General features: G+C 38.7%; 1 protein-coding gene across 1 annotated transcript in view; it reads right to left on the bottom strand.

Annotated features, from left to right (window-relative positions):
* The window catches only part of SEMA5A (semaphorin 5A), a 1,142,184-nt gene that overhangs the window by 30,576 nt on the left and 1,089,571 nt on the right, over positions 1-22,037 (bottom strand). Inside the window, exon 23 of the mRNA XM_053715801.1 lies at positions 5,303-5,458. Within this exon, the coding sequence (XP_053571776.1) occupies positions 5,303-5,458 (156 nt within the window). The remainder of the gene's footprint in view (positions 1-5,302; positions 5,459-22,037) is intronic.

The raw sequence follows: 22,037 nt of genomic DNA, 5'->3' as shown, positions 1-22,037 counted from the left end.
CTATTTTGCTTTTTCCATTTAGTAAATTAGCTACTGCAGCTACATAAATTAGCTACTGCACTGATCAAACAATGAGTGCGTAAAGTCTTATAGATCCTACAGGTCGCACTCCAGCATCTCTATCAGCCGTGGAAACAAAACACAATTGTCATGGTTCCATAACATGAAAAGCAGGTAAAATAAAATACTGAAAGTACTTCGGTAATACAGAGTATATTTTTCTTTTAGATTATTTTGTGCCAAAAAATAGCAAAAACAATATAGAAGTAATATCCTTAATATCTAAAAAGAAAATGGTTGCAATAATTAAAAAAACAAAAGGTCCCTTAGTACGGTATTACCCATGACACATGTTGATGATAAAGGAAACCCTATAGGATCCCATCTCCAATATATCCTTAACACTTATGGTAACTCTCTAAACTACCCCCTCTCAATATCCTCCAACTTCTAAGAACCCCCCATATCTAAGTATACCAAAATATCTAACTTAATCCCTGTTGCACTGACCTCTATTGTCAATCCTTTCTGGTCAGCATAAACATGTTGTCATAAGTCTGTCTTGTTTAGGTTCATTATTTATTTTTTTTGCAATCAGGCTTAGATATCTATTTAATATACAGGTGGCCCTCGGTTTACGCCGGTTCAATTTGATCCGTTTCAGAATAACAACCTTTTTTTTCAGTCATGTGACTGCTATTGAAAAGCATTGAAAAGCAGTGCACTAATTAAAATAGCCAGTAGGTAGAGCTGTCCGCTTGTGTTGCAGCAAAGTTATGCAATCTTAGCAGACTGAAATGTATCTGTGTACACAGAACAGACCTTAGCTATCAAGCAGCTTTCAAACCAAAAAGATCTAGCAGCCACTTCCCTATTATCTTCCTGTCTAGCTGCTTGAGGTGAGGGTGCCTAACTGCCTATTAATCACTCCAGATTGAAATGCATAGAATAGGTGCAGACCCAATATTATCTAATATGCTAACAATGCAGAGAACTGTTTGCAGAAAAATGCAAGTAAAAAAATGTTTTTGTTAATTAAACTTAGTTTGATGATACAGTCTGTTGTGTGATTATTTAATTAGGTTTATAATGCTGTTTAGCATTTAAAGTCTTCATTTCAAAGCTTTAATAATGTATTAGGTGTTACTTATGTCAATTTTGAGAGGGGCCTGGAACCTAAATCCCTCACTTTCCATTGACTTACATTATAAACTGGGTTTCAATTTACAAAGGTTTCGATTTACAACCATTACTTCTGGAACCTAACCCCGGCGTAAACTGAGGGCTACCTGTATTACTATATCATATCAAATTAAGCCCTCCTACTTTTGTTATTGGAGTAGTCCAAAATAAGAAAACACTCTGAGAGACCCTGTTATATGCAAGATATATGCTACAATGGAAATTATCACTGGACATTTTTTCTTGTAAATGTAAAGTTGTTTTTATAGGTTCAGCATTCAGATAGAATCACATTTAGGGTAATTGCTGTTTAAAACTAGGTTATTGATTGAGTTAACTGTATTTGGGGCTGACTTGCAATTAGTAGTGGGGCCAGATAAGCTAGCATTAATAGCAATGGGTAAGGTCATCAGAGTTTATTGCAGTGGAGGCTCCCATAAAACAAGCCATAAGATGTTGTTTGCATTAAATAACAGTTACATTGCACTCAATCACTAAATTAAAATATGTTAGCTCAACATAAACAGTCAATTTGTGTCACTGGGAAAAACCTGCATTAGCACATGTGCAATGTTTTCAGTGGTATAATTGGCTATATTATACCATATAGGAACAAACCTAAGTAGGGACACAGAGCTCACAAAACATTTTGTATTTGAGTGAGAACATAAATATTTTTATCAACAATAAAATAAAAAAGTAACTACAGACATTAATTTGAATACAATAAAAACAAAACCTATTGCTTATGCATTATTATTAATATTATTATCAGGTATTTGTAGAGCTCCAACAGATTCCGCAGCGCTGTAAACATAGTCGGTATACAGGATAGCTTTTGAAATGATCAAGTGGGTAGAGGGCCCTGCCGAGAGTTTCACTGTTGTAGTCAGCTCTTATGAAGGCGATCTGCAAACAGCTGAGCTCATAGGCTTACATTCTAAGAGGTTCAAGGGGAAATTAATGGAGTTAGCAAAGGTTAGTGTTGGTTGTAAGCATCCCTGAATAGTAGAGTTTTTAGGGAGTGCTTGAAGCTGTTAAAACTAGGGGAGAGTCTTGTGGAGCGAGGCAGGGAGTTCCACAAGATGGGGGCCAGTCTGGAGAAGTCCTGTAAATGGGAATGTGAGGAAGTAACAAGAGAGGAGGAGATCCTGAGCTGATCAAAGGGGACGGGAGGGAGAGTATCTGGAGATAAGTTCTGAAATGTAGGGGGGAGCAGTGCAGTTGAGAGCTTTGTATGTGAGTGAGGCTTTGTGTTTAATCCTAGAGGCAAGAGGAAGCCAGTGAAGGTATTGGCAGAGAGGTGCAGCAGATGAAGAGCGACGAGTAAGGAAGATGAGGCATTCATAATGGATTGTAAAGGAGCTATGCGGCAGCTAGGTAGACCAGAGAGGACGGAGTTGCAGTAGTCGAGGCGGGAAAGGATGAGAGAGTGGATTAAAATCTTAGTTGTATCTTGTGTAAGGAAATGTCAAATTTTAGAGATGTTTTTAAGGTGGAAGCGGCAGGCTTTAGCCAAGGACTGAATGTGAGGAGTGAAGGAAAGATCAAGTGTGACCCCAAGACATCGGGCATGCGGGGTAGGAGTAATGATGGAATTATCAACAGTTATAGAAATTTTGGGGGTGGAGACATTGGAAGAAGGGGGAAAAATAAGGAGTTCAGTTTTGGAGAGATTTAGCTTAAGGTAGTGAGAGGACATCCAAGATGAGATATGAGAAAGACAGCTAGTGACACGGGTTAGTAAGGAAGGAGGTAAGTCTGGTGCCGAGAGGTAGATTTGGGTGTCATCAGCATACAAATTATATTGAAACACATGGGACTTTATTAAGGAACCTAATGATAACGTGTAGATCGAAAAGAGAAGGGGACCGAGGACAGAGCCTTGAGGTACCCCAACAGAAAGGGGTAACGAGGGCAGAGGATGCTCCGGAGAAGGCTACACTAAATGTACGGTTAGTTAGATAGGAAGAGAACCACGAGAGAGCTGTGTCGCAGATGCCGAAGGATTGGAGGGTTTGGAGCAGAAGAGGGTGGTCAACAGTGTCAAAGGCTGCAGACAGGTCAAGGAGGATAAGCAAAGAGAAGTGGCCTTTGGATTTTGCTGTAAGTAGGTCATTGGTAACCTTGACAATTGCTGTCTCTGTAGAGTGATGGGGACAAAATCCAGATTGCAGTGGGTCAAGAAGAGTTTAGTGTAAGGAAATGGGATAGACATGCGTATACTAGCTTTTTGAGGAGCTTTGAGGCAAGAGGGAGTAGGGAAATAGGGCGGTAGTTGAATGGGGAGGTTGGATCGAGGGAAGGTTTTTTGAGAATAGGTGTAACCAGTGCATGTTTTAGAGATGAGGGAAATATACCAGTGCTAAGGGAGAGGTTGTTTTAGAGATGAGGGAAATATACCAGTGCTAAGGGAGAGGTTGAAAATGTGTGTGAGTATGGGGGTGAGGGTAGAAGAGAGGGAGGGGAGTAGCTGTGAGGGGATGTGGTCGAGGGGACAGGTAGTGAGGTGGGAGGACAGTATAAGGGCAGAAACTTTATCCTCGTTAAAAGGGGCAAAAGAGCTGCATTTTTGGATATTTGGGTTTCGGATGATTGTGAGCTTTTGAGGGGGTGGGAGATTGGTAGTATGTTGAGAGCTGATTTCACTTCTGATGGAGTCAATTTTGTTATTGAAGTGGCTGGCAAAATCTTAAGCTGAGAGAGAGGTTGTATTAGGAGTTGAGGGTGGGCGGAGAAGAGTATTGAATGTGGAGAACAGATGTTTTGGGTTAGAGGAAAGAGTAGAGATGAGATTAGAGAAGTATTGTTGCTTATAGAGATTAAGGGTAGAATAGTAGGAGTTCAGGATGAACTTGTAGTGAAGAAAGTCAGCTGAACTCCGAGATTTCCTCCAGTGTTGCTCAGCAGTACGGGAACATCTGCATAGGTACCATGTCAGAAGAGTATGCCAGGGCTGAGGATGAGAGTGTGGTTTCTGAGCTATGGTTGGAGAGGCCAGATTGTCAATGACCGATGTAAGGGTGGAGTTATACTGGCAGATAGATTGGTCAGGGCAGGAAAAGGAGGTGATGGATGAGAGGAGAGGTTTGAGAGAGCTAGCGAGCTGTTGCAGATCTAATGACTTAGTGCTTCTGTGAAGTTTGGTGTGAGGGGTAGAGGGAGGGGGAGTTGTAGGTAGGGAAGTGATGTTGGAAGTTAGGAGATGATGGTCAAGGAAAAAGGGGAGTTTGTTAAATTTGAGATAGTGCATCGATAGGTGAAAATCAGATCAAGGGATTGACTATCTTTGTGAGTGGGAGAGTCAGTCCATTGTGACAGGCCAAAAGAGGAAGTAAGTGGAAGAAGTTGTTTTGCAGAGGAGGCAGTGGGATTGTCAAGAGGGATGTTGACGTCACCAAGAATGAGGGCAGGGGTGTCTGAGGAAAGGAAATAAGGAAGCCAGGCAGCAAAGTGATCTAAAAATTGAGTTGGGGAGCCAGGGGGGCGGTATATGACTGCAACACATATAGAGAGGGGAGAGAATAACCAAATCAGGTGTGCTTCAAATGAAGAAAATATGAGTGAAGAGAAGGGCTGTATTTGTTGAAAGGTGCAACAAGAGGAAAGTAAAATACCAACACCACCTCCTTGTCTATTGCCAGACCTAGGAGTGTGGCTAAAATGGAGACCCCCATGTGACAGTGCAGCAGTGGATGCAGTGTCTGATGCAGAGAGCCAGGTTTCTGTAAGAAGGTTAAGAGTGGGAGATAAAGAGATCATGGATATAAGTGAACTTGTTGCAAACAGAGCGAGAGTTCCAGAGTGCACAAGTGAAGGGGGAGGTGGTTTTAAATGTAAGAGGAATGCGGTTAAGGTTACCACAGTTTTGTTTATGAAGTCTATTGAAAGGCACACAGGGATGTGAAAGGAAGAAGCAGATTTGCAGTAGTGAGACTGTTTTTGGGCTATAGTGCAGGGGGGAGAGAGAGTGTTTAGGTATAGGTAAAGTTCATGAGTACAAAAGTAAGGTGAGTATAAGATAGATGAATGAACAGTGCAGGTGGAGAGGGAGAAGGAGTAATTGAGTAATGTAGTTTGTTATATATGCATTGAATCATTTGATGGAAAAATAACTTACCTGGTATAAAATTAGATTCTGGATTACAATTTCTTGTTTCTGTGTTGTTTCCTGAGCATTGATTGCCAATAGGAAAGAGAATGTTACATTGGCGTAGTCGGAACTGTAATCCAGAAGCGTCACATTCAGACCAATCAGACCAGTTAGACCAACTCTCTGAAAAAAAAGACCGTATACGATGTTTTTTTGTTTTTTTAAAGAAACATTAAACACTGAATACATTTCATAAATCACCCTCTAATAATGAGTGCTGCCATTTTGAAATCTAGGTTACACTACGGGTATCTGAAAAAAAATTGTTGCACATGTGCAAACACATGAGCACTTGAATGATGTGAAAGGTAGATTTCAATATGGCGGCACCCATGACTAGAGAGAGACAGGGCTTTACCTCACTACTATGCTTAGAAAATCGATTTCATACCATTTGCTGTGGTACAAACAGTAAAACAAGATTATCAGTAATCACCAAATTAATGTCCTAACACATCCTGATAAAAAGTTTGAAAAAAGTATATTTGTGTGCATAGGCATACAAATAAATTTTCCAGGGGCTAAAGAAATAAAAAAAAAATAAAAAAAATAAGTTGACCCAAATAATAACAATAAAGTGGTAATATGTATAGCAAGAGAGAGATGCTTGTTGTACACATGACCTTCATATCATTTAAAAAAAACATAGGTTATTGGCATCATAAATGTGACTCAGTTGGGGGCTTATACTTAAATACAAAGTGAAAATTGTGTGTTTGACCTGAGAAAAGTGTGATTCTTAAATTGGAAGGTTAAGATTGAAAAATTCACAAACCTCCATGTGCATAAAGATAGACAAATAGATGATAGACAGATAGATAGATAAATAGATAGACAAATAGATGATAGACAGATAGATAGATAAATAGATAGAGGGATAGATAGAGGGATATATAAATAGATGAAAGATAGATAGATAGAGGGATAGATAAATAGATGAAAGATAGAAAGATAGACAAATAGATGATAGCTAGATAGATAAACAGATAGATAGATAGATAGATAGATAGATAGATAGATAGATAGACAGATAGATAGACAAATAGATGATAGCTAGATAGATAAACAGATGGATAGATAGATAGATAGATAGATAGATAGATAGATAGATAGAAATATATAGATTTGTATTTAGCTAAATCAAAAACTGACTTGGTGATTTGCTGTATTACTATTGTTTGGTGGAATGTGGGTAAAGATTATTCGTCTGTTTACTCAGCTGGTAGCAAGTACAACTTTCTTTATGCAGCACATTTCATGTGTGTGTTATTTTTTTTAACAAAAAAAAAATGAAATCCCAATATTTCCTAATTTTGCACATATATGGACCTCTTATGGGGGAGGCAGCATTAAATACAGTATAATTGCATAATAAATAAGTGCATAATAAAAAGACTATGCAATAGTACTTTTTTCTTACAAATTTTAAAATGTACTTCAATTAGCCGACCTCCTGTATCATTTGACAGCCAATTACAGATTCATATACATGAATATTAATTCAATTACAGATTCATATACATGTACACGTTGAACTCTTTCACATGCCCAGTAGTAGCTGTTGCCTCAGAAAGTGTGTATATAAAAATACAGAGCATACAGTTTTAAAGGGACAGTAAACACCAGAATTGTTGTTGTTTAAAAAGGTAGATAATCCCTTTATTATCCATTCCCCAATTTTGAATAACCAACACAGTTATAATAATATACTTTTTACCTCTGTGATTACCTTGTATCTATGCCTCTGCAAACTGCCCCCTTATTTCAGTTCTTTTGACAGACATGCATTTTTAGTCAATCAGTGCTTGCTCTTAGGAGCTTCACGTGCCGAAGCTCAATGTTATCTATATGAAACACATGAACTAACGCCCTCTAGTGGTGAAAAACTGTCAAAATGCTTTCCGATTAGAGGCAGTCTTCAAGGTCTAAGAAATTAGCACATGAATTTCTAGATTTAGCTTTCAACTAAGAATACCAAGAGAAAAAAGCAAAATTGGTAAAAAAAAGTAAATTGGAAAGTTGTTTAAAATTACATGCCCCATTTAAATCATGAAAGATTTTTTGTGACTTTACTGTCCCTTTAAGAGACTTCTCAATTTACTCCCATTATCAAATTGTGCACAATTTGAATAATAAAAGTTACATTTTGACATTAGTGTACCTTTAAGATGTCCCTTTCATCCCTAACCATACCGATGTACCATAATGTGGCAGCTACAAATAGAGGCATAATAATAATAATAATAATCATAATTTTGGCATATACTGTACAAATACATGTGAGAATTGTGTGGGTTTAAAGACAATGGGCTCACTCTACTAAGCATGTGCTTTTAAACCCTTGTGGGACACACTCACATATGTGAGCCTGACTTCTGCAATGTAAGAAGCAGGGGTCACTAGTCTACTGCTCTTTAAACTCTCCACCATATAGAAATCCCTCTGAACATATTAATTTGGGGTGATTGACAGGCCTTTCTCTCACACAATTTATCACGTGAAAGAATCGGATGGCATTTCACAGACACTTTTTTATTTAATGATACAAATGGGCAGTGAATGTACAGTGTCAACTGCCCGTATGCCGCAAAGCTAGACAGACTGTTTCTCAAGTCGGGAACCTTTTCTGCACCAGCCTTTAGTAGACCCAAAGTGCGACATTTATCGAAGATATAGCATTATAGATACTTATTTTGGCTACACTAAAGGCACAATGATCAAAGGATTGTCAAAATATCCCTATGCTATAAAGGTATTGGCATCACAAAAATAAAAAGCATGCAAAATGTTCTAAATAGATCAAAAGCTTGTTTGAAGGTAGTCTTGCAAAGAGGCAATTTAGTATACTTCACTGTGTGATGCGAGGTTTCTTTGCCAGTGATTTTAACCCTTTCACTGCTGGGCTATTTTCACGCCCTTATGCTAGAGGTGTTTTTAGTTGTTTGACCTTCATTGCATTTACACATACATTTTAACTTTTTTTCTGTTTGATACCCACTCAAATGATACCTGTTTTTATTTCAGCAGAAAAAGCATTTTTAGAAAATAACTTTAGTTTGCAGAAATATAATAATATGAGAAAATTCCACCATATTAAATGCAATTTTTTTTATTTTTTTTGTCATTTGATGTGGTGTACATAGTAAATAGCATCACGGGAGTCATTATTTCCTAGATATTTCAAAAACAAATTTTATTGTCCCACATATAGCATCAGTTCACCTTCTGAAAACAGCTAAACTTATTATTTTATATTTTATGGTTCAATTAAACGTAATTGAAAATCAGAAAAGAGAACAATAATTATTTGTGTTACTACTGTATTCCCCATATTTTAATTTATGCAGAAAATTGGTAGGTATAAATTATCTAACAATACAAATATTCTCTAAAGAAGCGCATGTACGCATGCGTGAAACGCGTCAGTTAAGGAGCTTACCTTTTGTGCACCTAAGCCTGAATCCAATTAAATAAAGGATATACTCTGAGACCCAGAGTTTTCTTTCCTCACCTCAGATACAAATATTACACAAATTTAAAATTACACAAATATCTGAATTCCCAGAGGTGTGGTTTAACCCATTTTGAAACTATATGCATGTTTCTATCCTCATCCATAATCACTCAGCAAAGCAAAAAATATTTTAAAAAAAAACTAAAGAAAAAAGCATAATAGTTGTACCAAAAGTCATCCGGTTTAGGATTTTACAAAATATCACTATTTTTTACATTCTCTCAGTTCTCCAATATATTTTGATTCTTACAATTTTCAGACAAAAATCGTTCTTTGAGCCCTAACAACAACAGTACAAATAAATGTGGAAAATAGTTACTGCCAGGTTATCAGTCTAATTATAATTATCACTTCACAGCATTAATGACCTGAAACCCGTCATTTGAATTGTGAAACCTCACTATCTCAAGAGTGGGGTATTATGATATGTTGTTGGGGTTATAACGGCCTATTAAAAAGCATCAGCTGGCAGCAGGACATAGGAACACTCACTCACTCATAGGAACACTCACTCATAGGAACACTCACTCATAGGAACACTCACATGAAAGACCAGGATTGCTGCCTTCAAATAAGGGGTCTCAAGTTTATGTATGTATTTTGGGCGCAACATAGGTATTACCCCACCCTCCTAATATTGTTCCATATCCTTAGGGATTTGACAGGTGACCATTGTTAACACAGTGATTAGATTCTAAAAACTGGATATGTGACCCCTCCTTGACAAAAGGGGTCACTTGCTTTTTGGTAGTGCATATTTTGGGGTGAAAAATTTCCTTTCATAGCTCAGACTTTAAAAGACACTAATTATGCAGGTGATTGTTATTTATATGGCAATCACCTGATATTTAAAGGAGTATGAGACCACTTATTTGATTATGGGCAATCTCCTCTTTCATGTAAAGGGTATTGGGTGTATGTGTGTTGTATTCTGTCTTTAGTGGAGAGGGTCACCTGTGCTACTGCTTCCATACTGTAAATGCATTAGGTAGATGATTAGCATAAACATTTAAATCACCTACTAATGAAAGGGGTGTATGAACCCAAACTGAAAAGATGGGGTTCTCCCTCTTTTAAACTGGGGTCTCATACACCTTTGTAATTTATGGGAGGGAATGGGGACTCTAAAAGTCCCCCCCTCCTCAAACACATTATGACTGTCTACTTGGGGCAGGTGATCAATGTGGTAGTGCTAGAAATTAGAAGGGGGGGGTGTGACCACTCAATTGAAAGAGTAAAATTCCCTCTTTCACTTGATGGGTCTCATATCCATCTAAATAAAGCAGACAGGAAAATCACTGTTTCTAGTAGGGCAGGTGACCAACATATTTAATAGCAATCAGCTATATCCTAGGAGGGCAAGTCACCCTTCATTGGAACGTGGGTGGTATGAACTTTCAAATGAAGGGTAACTTGTCCATCTAGCCCACACAGGAGGGGAGGTAAAGTATCAATTAAAAAAAACACCCCTCTGGTGAAACAGCATTTTAAATGCTTCTGCAGGTATTCACCATTTTTATGGAGATAACCTGCAACTTACAGGGGCAAGTGAACCCTCAATTGGAAAGGCAGACTCCCCTCTTTCAAATGAGGGCTTACAATCCCTCTTTCCCAGCCTCCCGGCTACCTGTCTCTCACTACCAGCTTTGGCAGTTAGCCCCATCCCCTTGCAACATCACTATGGGCGCCAGTGGTGACATCACTAGGCCTACAGAGAAGATAAATCTATATAGAAAGGAGACTACAGCTGCAGTGTGGGGGTCCACAGGATCTGGATCAGAAAAGTGTGTTTTGGATTTTGGTGTGTTTTCTCTTTTTTATTACCGGTACAGGAAATTGATATCTCACAGAAGAAAGTTATCATAACTTTTCCAGTTTACAATAGTGGGTTTTATAAAGTTTCCATTATGTAAATTGTGTTTTTTTTTAAAAAATTGACGAGATTTCTAACATTGATATTAAGCCACTGCAATTGCTCCAAACTCTTCATTCCCACTATACAGAATAGGTTTACTTGCAGGATCACATTTGGCACTGTGCAAGTATGAACATAATAATTTACAGTATAATGCATATCAATAACACCCCATACACAAATGCACAATATACTTATAATTCCTCAGCTAAAATATGATTATAATTAACATGTTTTTTAAAAAAAATGAACAAACCAATGTTGGTTAGCAACTGTTGCAAATCTACATTTTACTGTTTTATTGGTAGTTGGTCTATCTTGTAAAATGCTGTGTGTTAATAGTTATTCCATAAGGGACACATAAATGGAATACAATATATATTCATATATGAAAAATAATTTCAATAAACAAAAGATAACAAATATGTTTGATATTAACCATATTCTTTCAAATTTAGTCTTTAAAAAAGGAACATGTTGTTCTAAGAGTGCAAAATGATTGGCTGTTTGTGTGTTATTGGTTTGATACTTTGATAAGACTAAACTAAGAGAAACTTTCTTAACAAAAGGTAATTTAAATAAAATGTTGGATATTGACATATGAGATATAAAGAATATGTTTAGTGATATATATATATAAACTGTTATTAGGAACCGTATTAAAATAGATATATAAGATATATAAACCCACTTACACCTAAGGAGTGTCCTTAAAATGCATCAAAATTTATGAGCCTGGCCAAGCCACACTGACTGGGTTTGTATCTTCTGTTTCAAATTGTTTAACTTTGGGTCTATGTACACTCTGAAAACAAAATTATCACAGAGATTACGAGTTTTGCATTAGCCTTAAAAAGCAGCATTGAGACGTCCCAACGCTGCCTTTTACCTAACGCTCGTATTACGAGTCTGACAGGTAGAGGCTCACCGCTCACTTTTCTTCCGCGCCTCGAGGCTACCGCAAATCCCCTTATGTCAATTGTGTATCCTATCTTTTTAATGGGATTTGCCTAACGCTGGTATTACAAGTCTTTGAAGAAGTGAGCGGTAGACCCTCTCCTGTCAAGACTCCTACCGCATTTAAAAGTCAGTAGCCGGAACATAAAACTCTTAACTAAAGTGCTCAAAAGTACACTAACACCCATAAACTACCTATTAACCCCTAAACTGAGGCCCCCCCACATCGCAAACACTATAATAAAAAATTTTAACCCCTAATCTGCCGACCGGACATCGCCGCCACCTACATTATCCCTATGAACCCCTAATCTGCTGCCCCTAACATCGCTGACACCTACATTATATTTATTAACCCCTAATCTGCCACCCCCAACATCGCCGCCACCTACCTACAATTATTAACCCCTATTCTGCCGACCGGACATCGCCGCCACTTTAATAAATGTATTAACCCCTAAACCGCCGCACTCCTGCCTCGCAAACACTAGTTAAATTTTATTAACCCCTAATCTGCCGTCCCCAACATCGCCCCCACCTACTTACAATTATTAACCCCTAATCTTTCAACCCCAACGTCGCTGCTAATATAATAAATTTATTAACCCCTAAACCTAAGTGTAACCCTAAGTCTAACCCCCCCAACTTAAATATAATTCAAATTAAACGAAATTAATTTAACATAATTAAATAAATTATTCCTATTTAAAACTAAATACTTGCCTATAAAATAAACCATAAAATAGCTACAATATAACTAACTAGTACTAAAGCCTGTGTACACGGGCCATTTTTTGCAGTACAGCGGTTCCACCCCTTGCACTCTCCCCCCTCTCTTTTGCTCTCTCTTCCCCCCTCTCTTTTGCTTTCTCTCCCCCCTCTCCTTTGCTTTCTCTCTCCCCTCTTTTGCTCTCTTTCTCCCCTCTTTTGCTCTCTCTCTCCCCTCTTTGGCTCTCTCCCTCCTTTCTTTTGCTCTCTCTCCCCCCTCTTTTATTCTCTCCCCCCTCTTTTGTTCTCTCCCGCCTCTTTGGCTCTCTCCCCCACCCCTCTTTGGCTCTCCCCCCCCCTCTTTGGCTCTCTCCCCCCCCCCCTCTTTGGCTCTCTCCCCTCTTTTGCTCTCTCTCCTCTTTGGCTCTCTCCCCTTTGGCTCTCTCTCTCCCCTTTGGCTCTCTCCCCCCCTTTGGCTCTCCCCCCCGTTTGGCTCTCCCCCCCCTTTGGCTCCCCCCCCCTTTGGCTCTCCCCCCCCCCTTTGGCTCTCTCCCCCCCCTCTTTGGCTCTGCCCCCCCCCTCTTTGGCTCTCTCTCCCCCCTCTTTGTCTCTCTCCCCTCTTTTGCTCTCCTCTTTGGCTCTCTTTCCTCTTTGGTTCTCTCTCTCCCCCCTCTTTGGCTCTCCCCCCCCTTTATCTCTCTCCCCCCCCCTTTGGCTCTCTCCCCCCCTCTTTGGCTCTCTCCCCCCCCTCTTTGGCTCTCTCCCCCGCTCTTTGGCTCTCCCCCCCCTCTTTGGCTCTCTCTCCCCCTCCCCCTCTTTGGCTCTCTCTCCTTTTTGGCTCTTTTTCCTCTTTGGCTCTCTCTCTCCCCCCTCTTCTCTTTGGCTCTCCCCCCCTCCCCCCCTTCTCTTTGGCTCTCCCCCCCTCCCCCCCCTTCTCTTTGGCTCTCCCCCCCTTCTCTTTGGCTCCCCCCCCTTCTCTTTGGCTCTCCCCCCCTTCTCTTTGGCTCCCCCCCTTCTCTTTGGCTCTCCCCCTTCTCTTTGGCTCTCCCCCCCTTCTCTTTGGCTCTCCCCCCCTTCTCTTTGGCTCTCCCCCCCCTTCTCTTTGGCTCTCCCCCCCCCTTCTCTTTGGCTCTCCCCCCCCTTCTCTTTGGCTCTCCCCCCCTTCTCTTTGGCTCCCCCCCTTCTCTTTGGCTCTCCCCCCCTTCTCTTTGGCTCTCCCCCCCTTCTCTTTGGCTCCCCCCCTTCTCTTTGGCTCTCCCCCCCCTTCTCTTTGGCTCTCCCCCCCTTCTCTTTGACTCTCCCCCCCCTTCTCTTTGGCTCCCCCCCCTTCTCTTTGGCTCTCCCCCCCTTCTCTTTGGCTCCCCCCCCTTCTCCCCCCCTTCTCCCCCCCCCTTCTCTTGTGCTCCCCCCGCCCTTCTCTTGTGCTCTCCCCCCTTTGGCTCTCTCCCCCCCTCTTTGGCCCTTCTCCCCCCCCTCTCCTGCTCCCTCTCTGGCTCTGTCTTCACATCGCGGGGCCACGCCCCATCGCGGCAACACCCGCATGGCCACGCCCCTCGCGACGCCTGGCCACGCCCCTCGTGATGCCCGGCCACGCCCCCATCGCAACGCTCCCGTCGGCCACAAACAGCTGTGAGGTCTGGGGAGCGCGTGGCCGCTTCTCACGCAGCAGACCTCACAGCTGTTGAGTAGCTTACCTCGCGCTCCCCAGACCTCACAGCTGTTTGTGTATCTCGCGCTCCCAATCTCAAGGCCAAGTGTGTTTGTCTCTACTGCGCATGACAGCTTCGGACAAACACACTTGGCCTTTTATAATATAGGATAGTTACATTGTAGCTAGCTTAGGATTTATATTTATTTTACAGGCAACTTTGTATTTATTTTAACTAGGTGCAATAGTTATTAAATAGTTATTAACTATTTAATAACTACCTAGCTAAAATAAGTACAAAATTACCTGTAAAATAAATCCTAACCTAAATTACAATTACACCTAACACTACACTATCATTAAATAAATTACCTAAACTACCTACAATGAATTACAATTAAATTCAATAAACTAAAGTACAAAAAAAAACAAACACTAAATTACAGAAAATAAAAAAAGAATTACAATAATTTTAACTAATTACACCTAATCTAGTCATCCAAGATGGCGTCCCTTGAATTCCGATTGGCTGATAGGATTCTATCAGCCAATCGGAATTAAGGTAGGAAAAATCCTATTGGCTGATTGGATCAGCCAATAGGATTGAGCTTGCATTCTATTGGCTGTTCCAAGAGTTAGTTTTTTTTTAAGGGGGATTGGGTGGGTTTTAGAGTAGGGGTGTGTGGGTGGTGGGTTTTAATGTTGGGGAGGTATTGTATTTTTCTTTTACAGATAAAAGAGCTGCTTACTTTGGGGCAATGCCCCGCAAAAGGCCCTTTTAAGGGCTATTTGTAATTTTGTATAGGGTAGGGAAATTTTTAGACATGTGCGGTTCGTTTCGGATTAATTCGGAAATTCGGTAAATTCGGTAAATTCGGAGATTCGGATCGATTCGGATTTCCGAATTAAAATACTTCCGAATCTACCGAATGAATCCGAAATAGCTGCCGTATCTCCGAATAAATCCGAATTAGCTCGTTAAGATTCGGCATTTCCCCATAGGAAACAATGGGAGTTTCGGCTGAAAAAAAACTAACACCGCAGCCCCATTGTTTCCTATGGGGAAACACTAAGTCTGCACCTAACACCCTAACATGTACCCCGAGTCTCTAAACACCCCTAATCTAACACTTATTAACCCCTAATCTGCTGCCTCCGCTATCGCTGACACCTGCATTATTTTATTAACCCCTAATCTGCCGACCCGATATCGCCGCCGCCTACATTATAACTATTAACCCCTAATCTGCTGTCCCTAACACCGCCGACCCCTACATTATAGTTATTAACCCCTAATCTGCCCCCCCCAACGTCGCCGCAATCTAACTACAAGTATTAACCCCTAATCTGCCGACCGAATATCGCCGCCGCCTACATTATAACTATTAACCCCTAATCTGCTGTCCCTAACACCGCCGACCCCTACATTATAGTTATTAACCCCTAATCTGCCTCCCCCAACGTCGCCGCAATCTAACTACAAGTATTAACCCCTAATCTGCCGACCCGATATCGCCGCCGCCTACATTATAGCTATTAACCCCTAATCTGCTGTCCCTAACACCGCCGACCCCTACATTATAGTTATTAACCCCTAATCTGCCTCCCCCAACGTCGCCGCAATCTAACTACAAGTATTAACCCCTAATCTGCCGACCGCAAATCGCCGCCGCCTACATTATAACTATTAACCCCTAACCTGCTGTCCCTAACACCGCCGACCCCTACATTATAGTTATTAACCCCTAATCTGCCTCCCCCAACGTCGCCGCAATCTAACTACAAGTATTAACCCCTAATCTGCCGACCGCAAATCGCCGCCACTATAATAAATGTATTAACCCCTAAACCGCCGCACTCCCGCCTCGCAAACACTATAATACATTTTATTAACCCCTAATCTGCCCTCTCTAACATCGCCGCCAACTACCTACAATTATTAACCCCTAATCTCCCGCCCCCATCGTCGCCGCTACTATAATAAGGTTATTAACCCCTAAAGCTAAGTCTAACCCTAACACTAACACCCACTAACTTAAATATAATTTAAATAAAACGAAATAAGTTTACTATAGTTAAATAAATTAATCCTATTTAAAACTAAAGACTTACCTGTAAAATAAACCCTAATATAGCTGCAATATAACTAATAGTTACTTTGTAGCTATTTTAGCATTTATATTTATTTTACAGGCAACTTTGTATTTATTTTAACTAGGTACAATAGTTATTAAATAGTTAATAACTATTTAATAACTACCTAGCTAAAATAAATACAAATTTACCTGTAAAATAAATCCTAACCTAAGTTACACTAACACCTAACACTACACTATCATTAAATTAACTAAATAAATGAATCATATTTAAAACAAAATACTTACCTGTAAAATAAACCCTAATATAGCTGCAATATAACTAATAGTTACATTGTAGCTATTTTAGCATTTATATTTATTTTACAGACAACTTTGTATTTATTTTAACTAGGTACAATAGCTATTAAATAGTTATTGACTAATTAATAGCTACCTAGTTAAAATAATTACAAAATTACCTGTAAAATAAATCCTAACCTAAGTTACAATTAAACCTAACACTACACTGTCATTAAATAAATTAACTACAATTATCTACAATTAAATAAACTAAAGTACAAAACCCCCCCACTAAATTACAAAAAAAAACAAACACTAAATTACAAAAAATAAAAAAATATTACAAGAATTTTAAACTAATTACACCTAATCTAAGCCCCCTAATAAAATAACAAAGCCCCCCAAAATAAAAAAAAATGCCCTACCCTATACTAAATTACAAAAGTTAACAGCTCTATTACCTTACCAGCCCTGAACAGGGCCCTTTGCGGGGCATGCCCCAAAGAAAACAGCTCTTTTGCCTGTAAAAAAAAAACACAATCCCCCCCCCACATTACAACCCACCACCCACATACCCCTACTCTAACCCAAACCCCCCTTAAATAAACCTAACACTACCCCCCTGAAGATCTCCCTACCTTGAGTCGTGTTCACCCAGCCGGGCCGAAGTCTTCATCCGATGGGGCAGAAGAGTACATCCAGACCGACAGAAGTCTTCATCCAAGCGGGGCAAGAAGAGGTCTTCCATCCATCATACAAGTACCAAAATACAAACAAACACTAAATTACCAAAAATAATAAAATATTACAATAATTTTAAACTAATTACACCTAATCTAAGCCCCCTACTAGCTATTAATATAGCTTCAATATAACTAATAGTTACATTGTAGCTATTTTAGGATTTATATGTATTTTACAGGCAACTTTGTATTTATTTTAACTAGGTACAATAGTTATTAAATAGTTAATAACTATTTAATAACTACCTAGCTAAAATAAATACAAATTTACCTGTAAAATAAATCATAACCTAAGTTACAATTACACCTAACACTACACTATCATTAAATTAACTAAATAAATGAATCCTATATAAAACTAAAGACTTACCTGTAAAATAAACCCTAATATAGCTGCAATATAACTAATAGTTACATTGTAGCTATTTTAGCATTTATATTTATTGTACAGGCAACTTTGTATTCATTTTAACTAGGTTCAATAGCTATTAAATAGATATTGACTATTTAATAGCTACCTAGTTAAAATAATTACAAAATTACCTGTAAAATAAATCCTAACCTAAGTTACAATTAAACCTAACACTACACTATCATTAAATAAATTAACTACAAGTACCTACAATTAAATGCAATTAAAAAAACTAAACTAAAGTACAAACCCCCCCCCACTAAATTACAAAAAATAAAAAAATATTACAAGAATTTTAAACTAATTACACCTAATCTAAGCCCCCTAATAAAATAACAAAGCCCCCCAAAATAAAAAAAATGCCCTAACCTATACTAAATTACAAAAGTTAACAGCTCTATTACCTTACCAGCCCTGAACAGGGCCCTTTGCGGGGCATGCCCCAAAGAAAACAGCTCTTTTGCCTGTAAAAAAAAACCCACAATCCCTCCCCCCACATTACAACCCACCACCCACATACCCCTACTCTAACCCAAACCCCCCTTAAATAAACCTAACACTACCCCCCTGAAGATCTCCCTACCTTGAGTCGTGTTCACCCAGCCGGGCCGAAGTCTTCATCCGATGGGGCAGAAGAGGACATCCAGACCGGCAGAAGTCTTCATCCAAGCGGGGCAAGAAGAGGTCTTCCATCCATCAGAAAAGTACAAAAAAACAAACAAACACTAAATTAGCAAAAATAATAAAATATTACAATAATTTTAAACTAATTACACCTAATCTAAGCCCCATACTAGCTATTAATATAGCTACAATATAACTAATAGTTACATTGTAGCTATTTTAGGATTTATATTTATTTTACAGGCAACTTTGTATTTATTTTAACTAGGTACAATAGCTATTAAATAGTTAATAACTACCTAGCTAAAATAAATACAAATTTACCTGTAAAATAAACCCTAACCTAAGTTACAATTACACCTAACACTACACTGTCATTAAATTAACTAAATAAATTAATCCTATATAAAACTAAATACTTACCTGTAAAATAAACCCTAATATAGCTACAATATAACTAATAGTTACATTGTAGCTATTTTAGCATTTATATTTATTTTACAGGCAACTTTGTATTTATTCTAACTAGGTACAATAGCTATTAAATAGTTATTGACTAATTAATAGCTACCTAGTTAAAATAATTACAAAATTACCTGTAAAATAAATCCTAACCTAAGTTACTATTAAACCTAACACTACACTATCATTAAATAAATTAACTACAAGTACCTACAATTAAATACAATGAAATAAACTAAACTAAAGTAAAAAACAAACAAACACTAAATTACAAAAAATAAAAAAATATTACAAGAATTTTAAACTAATTACACCTAATCTAAGCCCCCTAATAAAATAACAAAGCCCCCCAAAATAAAAAAAATGCCCTACCCTATACTAAATTACAAAAGTAATCAGCTCTATTACCTTACCAGCCCTTAAAAGGGCCTTTTGCGGGGGCATGCCCCAAAGAAAACAGCTCTTTTGCCTGTAAAAAAAACACAATCCCCCCCCCACATTACAACCCACCACCCACATACCCCTACTCTAACCCAAACCCCCCTTAAATAAACCTAACACTACCCCCCTGAAGATCTCTCTACCGTGTCTTCACCCAGCGGGCCGAAGTCTTCATCCGATCGGGCAGAAGAGGACATCCAGACCGGCAGAAGTCTTCATCCAAGCGGGGCAAGAAGAGGTCTTCCATCCATCAGAAGTCTTGATCCAGGTGGCATCTTCTCTGTTCATCCATCCGGAGCGGAGCGGCAGCATCCTGAAGACATCCCACGCAGAGCATCCTCTTCTTTCTTGATCCGACGACTAGGTGACTGTACCTTTAAGTGACGTCATCCAAGATGGCGTCCCTTGAATTCCGATTGGCTGATAGGATTCTATCAGCCAATCGGAATTAAGGTAGGAAAAATCTGATTGGCTGATTTAATCAGCCAATCAGATTCAAGTTCAATCCGATTGGCTGATGGAATCAGCCAATCAGATTGACCTCGCATTCTATTGGCTGTTCCGATCAGCCAATAGAATGCGAGCTCAATCTGATTGGCTGATTGGATCAGCCAATCGGATTGAACTTGAATCTGATTGGCTGATTGAATCAGCCAATCAGATTTTTCCTACCTTAATTCCGATTGGCTGATAGAATCCTATCAGCCAATCGGAATTCAAGGGACGCCATCTTGGATGACGTCACTTAAAGGTACAGTCACCTAGTCGTCGGATCAAGAAAGAAGAGGATGCTCTGCGTGGGATGTCTTCAGGATGCTGCCGCTCCGCTCCGGATGGATGAACAGAGAAGATGCCGCCTGGATCAAGACTTCTGATGGATGGAAGACCTCTTCTTGCCCCGCTTGGATGAAGACTTCTGCCGGTCTGGATGTCCTCTTCTGCCCCATCGGATGAAGACTTCGGCCCGCTGGGTGAAGACACGGTAGAGAGATCTTCAGGGGGGTAGTGTTAGGTTTATTTAAGGGGGGTTTGGGTTAGAGTAGGGGTATGTGGGTGGTGGGTTGTAATGTGGGGGGGGGGTATTGTGTTTTTTTTTACAGGCAAAAGAGCTGTTTTCTTTGGGGCATGCCCCCGCAAAAGGCCCTGTTCAGGGCTGGTAAGGTAATAGAGCTGTTAACTTTTGTAATTTAGTATAGGGTAGGGCATTTTTTTATTTTGGGGGGCTTTGTTATTTTATTAGGGGGCTTAGATTAGGTGTAATTAGTTTAAAATTCTTGTAATTTTTTTTATTTTTTGTAATTTAGTGTTTGTTTTTTTTGTACTTTAGTTTAGTTTATTTCATTGTATTTAATTGTAGGTACTTGTAGTTAATTTATTTAATGATAGTGTAGTGTTAGGTTTAATAGTAACTTAGGTTAGGATTTATTTTACAGGTAATTTTGTAATTATTTTAACTAGGTAGCTATTAATTAGTCAATAACTATTTAATAGCTATTGTACCTAGTTAAAATAAATACAAAGTTGCCTGTAAAATAAATATAAATGCTAAAATAGCTACAATGTAACTATTAGTTATATTGTAGCTATATTAGGGTTTATTTTACAGGTAAGTATTTAGTTTTATATAGGATTAATTTATTTAGTTAATTTAATGACAGTGTAGTGTTAGGTGTAATTGTAACTTAGGTTAGGGTTTATTTTACAGGTAAATTTGTATTTATTTTAGCTAGGTAGTTATTAACTATTTAATAGCTATTGTACCTAGTTAAAATAAATACAAAGTTGCCTGTAAAATAAATATAAATCCTAAAATAGCTACAATGTAACTATTAGTTATATTGTAGCTATATTAATAGCTAGTAGGGGGCTTAGATTAGGTGTAATTAGTTTAAAATTATTGCAATATTTTATTATTTTTGCTAATTTAGTGTTTGTTTGTTTGTTTTTTTGTACTTTTCTGATGGATGGAAGACCTCTTCTTGCCCCGCTTGGATGAAGACTTCTGCCAGTCTGGATGTCCTCTTCTGCCCCATCGGATGAAGACTTCGGCCCGGCTGGGTGAACACGACTCAAGGTAGGGAGATCTTCAGGGGGGTAGTGTTAGGTTTATTTAAGGGGGGTTTGGGTTAGAGTAGGGGTATGTGGGTGGTGGGTTGTAATGTGGGGGGGGGGGGATTGTGTTTTTTTTTACAGGCAAAAGAGCTGTTTTCTTTGGGGCATGCCCCGCAAAAGGCCCTGTTCAGGGCTGGTAAGGTAATAGAGCTGTTAACTTTTGTAATTTAGTATAGGGTAGGGCATTTTTTTTATTTTGGGGGGCTTTGTTATTTTATTAGGGGGCTTAGATTAGGTGTAATTAGTTTAAAATTCTTGTAATATTTTTTTATTTTTTGTAATTTAGTGGGGGGGGGTTGTACTTTAGTTTAGTTTTTTAATTGTATTTAATTGTAGGTACTTGTAGTTAATTTATTTAATGATAGTGTAGTGTTAGGTTTAATTGTAACTTAGGTTAGGATTTATTTTACAGGTAATTTTGTAATTATTTTAACTAGGTAGCTATTAAACAGTAAATATCTATTTAATAGCTATTGTACCTAGTTAAAATAAATACAAAGTTGCCTGTACAATAAATATAAATGCTAAAATAGCTACAATGTAACTATTAGTTATATTGCAGCTATATTAGGGTTTATTTTACAGGTAAGTCTTTAGTTTTATATAGGATTCATTTATTTAGTTAATTTAATGATAGTGTAGTGTTAGGTGTAATTGTAACTTAGGTTATGATTTATTTTACAGGTAAATTTGTATTTATTTTAGCTAGGTAGTTATTAAATAGTTATTAACTATTTAATAGCTATTGTACCTAGTTAAAATAAATACAAAGTTGCCTGTAAAATAAA

Source organism: Bombina bombina, chromosome 5, assembly GCF_027579735.1.
Source record: "Bombina bombina isolate aBomBom1 chromosome 5, aBomBom1.pri, whole genome shotgun sequence".
In the NCBI taxonomy this organism is placed as follows: Eukaryota; Metazoa; Chordata; class Amphibia; order Anura; family Bombinatoridae; genus Bombina; species Bombina bombina.
The sequence above is the reverse complement of the archived record's forward strand: the minus strand, read 5'-3'. Positions and strand labels throughout refer to the sequence as shown.